Genomic DNA, 9,266 nt, shown 5'->3' with positions numbered 1-9,266 from the left:
CCCCCTCTGATATTACATCTCTCTTTCCTCTTAACCTCTGTAATCATTCCCACTGGTTTAAATAGCAAGACCAGCTGGTCTCATCGCTATATCCAGAACCTCTTCATCTGTGCACACTGGGTCTAAGGTTGCATATGCACGTGCGCACACACACACACACACACACACACACACACACACACACACACACACACACACACACAGGGGCTATTCAGGGCTGATTAATGGGATCTGAAGGGGGCTGCAGGTGAGCTCTGTTCACCCAGACACTGTGGATTCACATTCATTTCTGTCTAACTGAATAAATGCTGGCTGCAGTACTTGTACTGGTCAGAAGGTGGTGACATGCACCTTTAAAATAAAACACAAAGGCTCTGCAGCGTGATCCCCCTTGAATCTGAAACACACACACGAAAACAAAGATTTCTCTTCTGTTTCCCTCTGAGGAAAAAGAAAAACGCAAGTTGAGTTCATTTGTAAAAGTGATTGTGGATTATCCGGTTCTCTCCGCATAAACGATTATAACGATATTTATTTCTCACCCCACAGTTTACTTTAATTGGTCAAACGCTCGTGCTCGTGCACGTAGGAGACAGCGCTTTGCTGTTTACAGTGCGTTCATGTGAAGGGAGACCTAGTATGTCCGAAATGTAAACTCTCTCTCAGCCAGCAGCTCCACAGAGACTGGACAAGCCTTTACACCGAACCCCCTGTCTTCCTCTGCAGACGTCTGCTGGACACTCGTCTCACAGTCTCTGGAGATACAGAGGAAGAACCCCCCCCCACCCCCCAATCAAATGTGGAGCCTGCGCCATCTTAGTATCTCCGTACTTGCTCCGAACAAACTCTATTTCTTGCTCTTGTGGGGAAAAAAAAAAAAGCAACTTACCCCCCCTCCTGTCTGTGAGTGGCAGCGGGCTGGGGGCGGGCTGCAGGGACAACTCTCGCAGCTCATTGGCCACGGCTTCACTCTGAGGGCTGGGGATGGAGGCATCTGCATTTGGGCTCTCTCCAAACTTGGTCTCCATGGTTACCAGAGTATCAGAGTGAGGCTCACAGACAGACCTACAGAGTGAAGAAAGACATAAACACACAAGTGTCGAGGGCAAATAGGATAGAGTATATTACCCCCTGTTTAGTTCTGCCTCTCTCTCTCCTCTCTCTCTCTCTCTCTCTCTCTCCTCTCTCTCTCACTCTCTCTCTCGCTCTCTCTCTGTCTCTCTCTCTCACTCTCTCGCCCTGTCTCTCTCTCTCCTCTCTCTCTCACTCTCTCTCTCGCTCTCTCTCTGTCTCTCTCTCTCTCTCTCTCGCTCTCTCTCTCTCTGTCTCTCTCTCTCACTCTCTCACTTTCTCTCTCTCACTCTCTCGCCCTATCCCTCTCTCTCTCTGTCTCTCTCTCTCTCTCACTCTCTCGCCCTGTCTCTCTCTCACTCTCTCTCTCGCTCTCTCTCTCTCTCTCTCTCTAAATGACTCATTCCTCGTGAACAGAGGTAACGGACGCCCTGATGTCCCTAACGTCAACAAAGGGTCCACCACTCTGTTGTTATTGGCAACCGTCATAAACAGAGACAGTTGCTGGAAAGACAGTGGAGCTGCTATGAACACACACACACACACACACACACACACACACACACACACACACACACACACACACACACATACCACAACTCTGTGGCAACATCATCACATAATAAACCAACCACAGGATACTAGAGAGGAAAGGTAATCCCTGATACACACACACACACACACACACACACACACACACACACACACACACATTTACTAAATAAAGTATCCCAGGTAAATGGAAACAAATTACTGTGGAAGATCCAATAAAACTTATTTATTCCTAAAACTGAAAAAGTCTGAGAGACAATATTTTAACTTGACTTGTTACAGTTTCACAGTCGTACGACAGTTGGTTTATATATCTATATCTATACACCTATATTTGTCTGTGATTAATAATAATTCCTATTAATTTCATGAATTAATGAATCATTAAAAACAACATGGAGCTGGATGAGCAGCAGGAAATGGATGGAGGGATTAAAGAATTAAAAACATAACATCAGGTCTGAGACGATGGTACTGGAGATTTTCCAGCCAGTTTTTTGTTAAAATCACATATAAAACATTGTATAAATGAAGATACTTGAAAAATTTACCAGTAAAAACCCCAGAAAAATATATATATTGTAAAGTAATTCATTGAATTTTACTGACAAGGTCATTAAATAACAACAATTGAATTTAATAACAGACCTTGCTCCATTCACCTCACCAGATATCACCAATATACTTTTAATATTTTGTACCGTACGAATGAGGTTCACAGCTGATAGAATCAACAGGTAGAGGCCATTATATCAAAAATCATAATTACAATAATTTAAATGCATTAACATGTCATTGGTAAAAATACAATTACAACATCTATGTAAAGAAAACACTGTCAGTTTTTACCTCAAACCACAGTTTGATTTGTTTACATTTATTATAACAAGGTATTAAAATGATTCTAACAGTGTTGAGATTGAATAATTTACTTTATAATAATAATAATTTACTTTATTGAGGGTTAAAAATGCAACATGATGCAACTGCTGACGTCATTTGATGAAGCAGTATTTGTGTAAGGATTCACTCATCGACTTTCTTAGACTCTGTTTATCTCGGGAAAGTAAAAGGATTAGAGTCTGTAGTGAGATGAAGCTTTGACAGACATTTGCACAGTCTGTCGTACACGAACTGTCCCGTGCTCTCTCCCTCTGTCAACAAGCATACTGCTAAAACACCATTAAACTGCAGTTTCAAACTAAAAATAGCTCGTTGCTAAGCGAGCCATGTCTATTATTCCTGGGAACAAATGTCATGATATCCACTGTTTTTGTAAAAAACACTGATAATTTTTCTCATTTCTCTTTCTGACACCAGTGTTGTGTTACGCACCTCACTCACGTCCTCCCGCGCCCGTTTCATATAAGGTCAAAAAAACAAACCTGAAGCTGCAGATTCATCCCACGCCACATCCTTTGATGGCTGGACAAGCATTACACGGTCTGCTGAGGGAGAAGAGACGAGCGGCAGTAGTAAGAGTAAGAGTCCTGGCGCTGATACAACGGTAATAAAACGGTAATACAACCCCTGACAAAACATTCCCATCACAACAACAGTTTTGGCCTTTTTCGGCGTTTCGGGGAAACACTGACCTTCAGTTAACGGCTGCGAGCACTGCTACATACCATTAAAAATAAATCTCGTTTTGCCATCCTGAAGCAAACAAGTTCCCGGTAATGTCTGTTGACATGGCAACGTATCTGAGGCCCTGACTTCTCCCCCGGGTCCACTACAGTCTGCTGGTCCTGATCCTTGTGGGTTTTGCTGCCGCCGCTCTTTGCTCTTCTTGCCCGGCTCGTATGAGTCGTCGCACTCGTTTCTAACTAACACAACAAGGCAACTTGTTATTGTTATTGTTAATTAACATCCCAATAATGATTTGTTTAATGAGTCTATTGTCAGGTTTGTTAATACTACAACACCGTAGCAGCGTGTCGCCCTGTGGCCGACCTGCTGTCCACCAGCTCATCAACTCTCCCAGAAGCCTGCGGTGTTTTAACCCCTGGTGCTTCACTCCTTCTCTGTGTCAACGTGTTACGGACACGACGGCCGACTTTTCCTGGTTCTGAGTATTTTCCTGGTGTCATGTGTGAACCTGGTCAATCCTTTGTTTGTCTGTGCGTCAGGTTCATCGCTGCCTCTCTTCCTGGTTCCTACTTTTTGGGTCCTAAATTGTTGCATTGTGTGTAACACAAGATTTAAAGTAGTTTTAATATATTTTGATAAAAATACAAATAGAACATGATAATTGTATGACAGCACTGTTTGCATTGTAAATTAACTAAACAAGCATGTGTGTAAGACCTGATTAAAAACGGAAACACTTGAGGGTGGAGCCTCTGTATCACCACTGTGTTAACTCTCAAGACCAGAGAGATTAGTTAAAATGGCTCATTTAAATTTTAAGCATTTATTCCATTATTACTGAGCATTTGCTTCATATATTTATTTTTGCTTGCGCTGGTAAAATCACTTAAGTGTTTATGAGAGTTCTGTGTCGGCGCACGTAAACCCCAGACCGTATCAGCTGACCTGAAATCTTCAATCGGAATTAAACTAGTATCACCTCCTCGTGGTCGCCGTGCCGCCGCCACTCAGACTAGTTCCAGGTTACAGGTTATTGTTTATCCACAACAATAGATAAAATAGATAAAATATGAACCATTTGTGTGACATTTTGTCATAATTGCTGAGTAAAGTCGTGCGTAGTGGCTAATAAGTGCTTTGTAAGGTCACACTGGCCTTGACCTTTGACCTTTGATCACCAAAATGTAATCACTTTGTACCAAATTTGATTGGGATTCAGCACACGACTCTGGCTCTCTGGTAATTCTCCCAAACTACCCATGTGACTCATTTCAGGTCGTAGTAATACGAACGTCTGATTTGAAAGCACATGACTACAATAACATGGACAGAGACTCTTCACAGAGACCTGCCAGTCAGGCTTCAAGCTACAAATTTACTGTATGGGACATCAGCAGGAGGACTGGAGGGGCAGCACTGGCTTAATTTAGCTCCAGAGTATCCCAGCGTGTTTGTGCTGGAATGTAAACGATGTACTGAGTGCTGGCTATTCAAACACTTGTCACTGTGTCAACTCAAAAAGGAAAACTTGGCATGGCTTTCTGCAGATTTGTCCCGAAAAGCGAAGTCCTCTCAAGCTAGAAAAGCGACGACCTCGAACATTTAAACAGTAAATCCATCATGATTCAGGCCAGTAAATATTCATAATCACGTACCTGGTCTTTATCTGCTGGTGAACGAGCTCCCGGGGATTTCCATCTCAATGGATCCACTTGCACTAAAAACGGAGAGAGAGTAAATAACAGGAAAGATGGCATTAGACACAAACATGATGAATGAGAACATGTCTCCATGGAAACAGGTGGAGTATTTAACAAATGAGCTCCAGATAATAAAAAGTTAATTAAAAACATTTCAAAATAAAACTCTCTCTGTGTGTTAACTACAACCAACTCTGCTCAGTATTTAAGGACAGTTGGGATGTTGCAGATGAAAAAAAAAAAAAAAAGCCCAGCTGTGTTTGGTCTTTATTACATCTGAAAAAATTTGATGTTAAAGGTTCTTCTTTAGTTTTTGTTGCCTAAAAACAAGACAAAAACTATCCATGACAATTCAAATAAAAGCAAAAGAAAATTAAAAAAATTAAAAAAAGAAAAATATAATGCTATAGCTGTCATAGTGTCCGATGCAAGTGTTTGGCGGTAACGTAAAGCAGTCCACAGGCAGCTGTCAGGGTGGACAGGACTGTCTGCAGACAACAGCATGAAGCTACAGTGCGGGGCGTCACGCAGCATGCGGTGCAGTCAGCTGGAGGCTCTGCTGTAAATACGTACCTTGGTGTTATCTTCGCTCCCGCACGGTGCACGTTTCATTGTCCATCTCTAACGAATCCGAGCAAGACTTCAAGTTTTGTGCGACACACAGTGAAGTAAACCGGGATGAGGAAAAAAAAAAAAAAGAAAAAAAAAAGAATATCCTGTTAAAACTTTCAAAATACAACTCCTACTGATGACGGTGAAGCGGCCGCACAGGATATAATATATATATATATATATATATATATATATATATATACTTATAATGTGTCATAATTAATTATTATCTAAACTGTTAATATCTTTTTTTTCTTTTTAATAACTATATAACATGTCACTCTGCTGCTTGAAAGAGTGACACTTCATAAAAGTCTATAAAATCATCACATTTGGACAGCAGAGTCCATCAAACCGGCATGTTTCCTCATATTCATACACTTCCACAGAGGCAGTAAATAGTTGGCATGTGTTATTAAAGAATGGTGAGTGATATTATAAATTACTGACACAAAATAATTTATAATTTTGTGTCTAAATTATTATTTATAATAATTTATAATTTTGTGTCTAGTACCGGATCTGCGACCAGAGGGCGACAAAACCACGCGAAAAGGTGCTTCGGCGACCGGACGGAACGGTTCTTTCGGTCACGGGGAGAGGGGGGGTCAATAATAATGACGGACCAATATGGCGGCAAAACATTTAGCTAAAGAAGTAAACTATAACTTCAAAATCATGCCTGTAATTAATCTGTACGTAAGTATATAATTACCGTGCGATAATGTTCATATAAATGGTGAAAGTCTGTCAGTGTGTTCGGCAACACATTCAGAGTTTAACCGCTAATTCATCTGACAACGGACGTAAACGTTAGCTAGCTTAACGTCACAGTTACTGGAAACAGGTTAGCTAGCTGGTTAGCACCGTTCAATATGTGGGGCGAAATTGAACCCCCTGCTAAAACACAACCGAGTTCGTTTGAGAGTGAAAACGAGAGCGAATTGACGGAAGAACCGGTGACACGCACCCAGAGATGTGACTTCAGCCGCCCCGCAGACACCGAGCGGCCGCCGCGGGACACCGCGGTGAGAGCAGCAGCAGCAGAACCGGCGGTTTGTAATTAACGTCTTATGCAAATATCCGCCCGCCGCGCTCCGTTGTTGTTGGCATGACAGTCATTATTCTGTTTTACTCATTCAGTTCGTGAGCAAGGCTGAGTCCACCTGTATAAACGCCATGGTTGAAGCCATAGCCATGAGCGGGAGCCTGGTGAAGAGCCAGCAGATAGGAGAGGCTGAACTGACCCTGCAGCAGCGCAAAGAGGAGCTACTGCACCAGTACAGGACCAGGCCGCTGGTTTTCCTGGAGCGGTACCATGTATGTGTACACGGCTCTATGTGTTTACTTGCCCACATACTGTACTTGGCTACAAAAGGACACCTAGGTATACTGCTTAGTAACTGAAGTGTAAAATATTCTGACATTAAGAGACATGCATTAAATAGAGGCAAATACAATCAGAAATAGGTCCAAAACAGTTACTGCGGAACAGGGTTAAAATGCTGGTAGAGGCATCAAAACATATTTTCAGCTTGTAAAGTTAATCCTTACCCTTAAAGTTATCTCTGGCTATTTCAGGATTGTGAATAGAGTTGTCTCTTTCTGTGTTCACTATGACAAATTTATCCAAGATGTTATCACATTTCAACAAGTCTTTTTGGTTGTGATTTTAAAATGATATATTACTTCAGTTACTACATCAAAAGGAAAGAAATTCAGCATACTACCAACATAACCCAAATATAATATAGGTTATTGTGTTAAACACTATCTACTCTCCTTCATTGCCAGGCCTGTCTGAAGCCCCAGGACCTGTCAGCGTTTGCCCACGTCATCTCAGACCCACGAACCCATCACTACAGCATAGTGATACAGAGACGAGCTGCCGCGTGCACCAACAGGACCAGGGTCCGAAACCAGCGCTACGCTGCCCTCAGAGCGCTGCAGAAGGGTACGGGCTCCACTTGCCTCTGGTGGTATTATGCAGATAGTTTTGGTTTTACATATTCATGGCTGAAGTATCTGCTGCCACCTCAACAATCACTGGTAGTCTTGTAGTATACACTGTATATCTCCTAACTTACATTAACTGTGTGTTCAACTGAAACTTTTGTGTCTTTTCTTCTCAACTTTTCATTCCTCTGCTCTACCTCCTCTCCTAGAGGGTCAATATTTCAGTGAGGAGCAGATGCGAATCAGGGAGCCGCTGTTGTATGAACAGTATATTGGCCAATACCTGACTGACGAGGAGGCGAGTTTCATTTCATAATTTACAGCTCAGTTTAGTTTTAAAGAGGCTTTTCTCTACATTTGTCTTGGGGGGACCTTCTGGCTAATTTCATGAATGCTGTAGGTGCTGGAGCGCTCGCAGGAGGCCATGTTGGACGGTGCACAAGGGGGGGAAGGAGCACCAGCAGGAGGCACGGGAGGGCTCGCTCACCTCCTCCTGAACTCCTACCAGGAGCGTCTCATCCAGAGTCGTCTGCAGGAGGAGCAGGAGAGAGAGGACTGCCAACAAGAGGAGGACGAGGATGAGGAAGATGGTGGTGAGAGGGGGTTACAGGTGGTGCTGAAGTTAATCTCACTGCTTTCATCTCCAAGCCTCTTGTCAGCATCTCTCTCTCTCTCTCTCTCTCTCTCTCTCTCTCTCTATCTCTCTCTCTGCTCAAACTGAAGACAATAGAGTCCAGGAGAAGGAATGGGAGCCCACCCCCGAGGAGAAGGCTCTGCTCAGGGAGGAGTTCATCAGTCAGATGCACCAGCGCTTCCTAGATGGCAAAGACAAAGACTTCAACTACAGGTCAGCCACAATACCACCACCACCACCACCATACACTAAACAGACACTAGGTGGTGCACTATCAAGCTTAGAGCTAATTTAGGCGGATCAAACAATTGACAGTCAAGTACAAGTTTGAATAAAACATCTAATAAATCCTGATCAGGACATCTGAGGCTATTAAAGAAGAAAAAGTTGGATCGAAGCAAGATTAAAAAACAGAAATGTAATTAGGTGAAATGTTAAATTGGTCCTTATAGTAATACAATGTAGTTGAAATACAACATAGTAACTACGAGTGAATTAATGATGTTCTGAACGTTCTGATTCAAAGACCAGAAATGAAATTATAATAAAAATCCTACACACCGGCTGGTGAAGGGATTATTGTAAGTGTTTGTGTGTGTGTCTGTTACAGCGAGGTGGATGAGAACCCAGACTACGACAACTTGGACATTGTCAGCAGAGACGCAGAGGATAAATACTTTGATGAAGATGATGAGGAGGAGGAAGAAGAAGAAGATATGACAGAGTAGCAGCTGTAGCAGTGGTTAAGCTCTCAGATTGATCTGTAAATACAAATGTACAAAATAAGGACCTGTATTGTGTTTTTTAGTGTTTGTTACACCTGGATGCAAACATGGTAATAAATATACTGACTTTCGGTATTTTCGTGATTTGAGAAAATTGATTGGCAGCTGGATTCAGGGCGCGGCTCTCCCACACTGCACCTGGGTTTCTCCGCAGCCTGAGACGTGTGGGGTCTTGCTTTGAGGTAAGCTGCTTTACTATTGATCACTGTGTTTGCCAAGTGAACCAGCTCCATTATCTGGGAAGGGCGTACTTAATGTTGTTTGCAGCTGTGCAGAGCACTTCTGTTCTCATTTATAATTCATAACTGTCCACATACTTATGGTCTGGAGTGAATCTTCAGTTTTTAGGTTAATAATGAACTCAAA

General features: G+C 42.5%; 1 protein-coding gene and 1 long non-coding RNA gene across 3 annotated transcripts; one reads left to right on the top strand and one right to left on the bottom strand.

Moving 5' to 3' along the window:
• Positions 1 to 895: 895 nt before the first annotated feature.
• Positions 896 to 5,601, bottom strand: LOC147817376 (uncharacterized). Its single transcript, XR_015436438.1, has 3 exons — positions 5,487 to 5,601; positions 4,869 to 4,930; positions 896 to 1,065 (listed from the first exon to the last, which is right to left on the bottom strand). It is a non-coding gene; the product is annotated as an uncharacterized LOC147817376 (long non-coding RNA).
• A 517-nt stretch (positions 5,602 to 6,118) lies between these two features.
• On the top strand, positions 6,119 to 8,975 carry ccdc97 (coiled-coil domain containing 97). Of its 2 annotated transcripts, none has more exons than XM_087170923.1 (7): positions 6,119 to 6,553; positions 6,669 to 6,845; positions 7,320 to 7,479; positions 7,691 to 7,779; positions 7,882 to 8,074; positions 8,205 to 8,328; positions 8,726 to 8,975. In XM_087170923.1, the coding sequence occupies exons 1-7, from the start codon at positions 6,401 to 6,403 to the stop codon at positions 8,841 to 8,843; spliced, it is 1,014 nt and encodes a 337-aa protein (XP_087027049.1). In that variant the 5' UTR covers positions 6,119 to 6,400; the 3' UTR covers positions 8,844 to 8,975. The 2 variants fall into 2 exon arrangements, with proteins under 2 accessions (XP_087027049.1, XP_023251600.1); XM_023395832.2 differs by having other exon boundaries at positions 6,120 to 6,580.
• Positions 8,976 to 9,266: the final 291 nt, after the last annotated feature.

This window comes from Seriola lalandi, unplaced genomic scaffold (assembly GCF_002814215.2).
Source record: "Seriola lalandi dorsalis isolate HSWRI2012SDOR001 ecotype SW California unplaced genomic scaffold, Sedor1 jcf7180002054969, whole genome shotgun sequence".
In the NCBI taxonomy this organism is placed as follows: Eukaryota; Metazoa; Chordata; class Actinopteri; order Carangiformes; family Carangidae; genus Seriola; species Seriola lalandi.
This window is presented reverse-complemented; position numbering and strand designations above follow the sequence as displayed.

Coding starts and splice junctions, on each gene's coding strand:
- ccdc97 (XM_023395832.2), top strand. CDS start 6,401: ATGTGGGGCGAAATTGAACCCCCTGCTAAAACACAACCGAGTTCGTTT. Junction 6,846..7,319: donor TTTTCCTGGAGCGGTACCAT/GTATGTGTACAC, acceptor CTTCATTGCCAG/GCCTGTCTGAAGCCCCAGGA. Junction 8,329..8,725: donor GACAAAGACTTCAACTACAG/GTCAGCCACAAT, acceptor TGTCTGTTACAG/CGAGGTGGATGAGAACCCAG.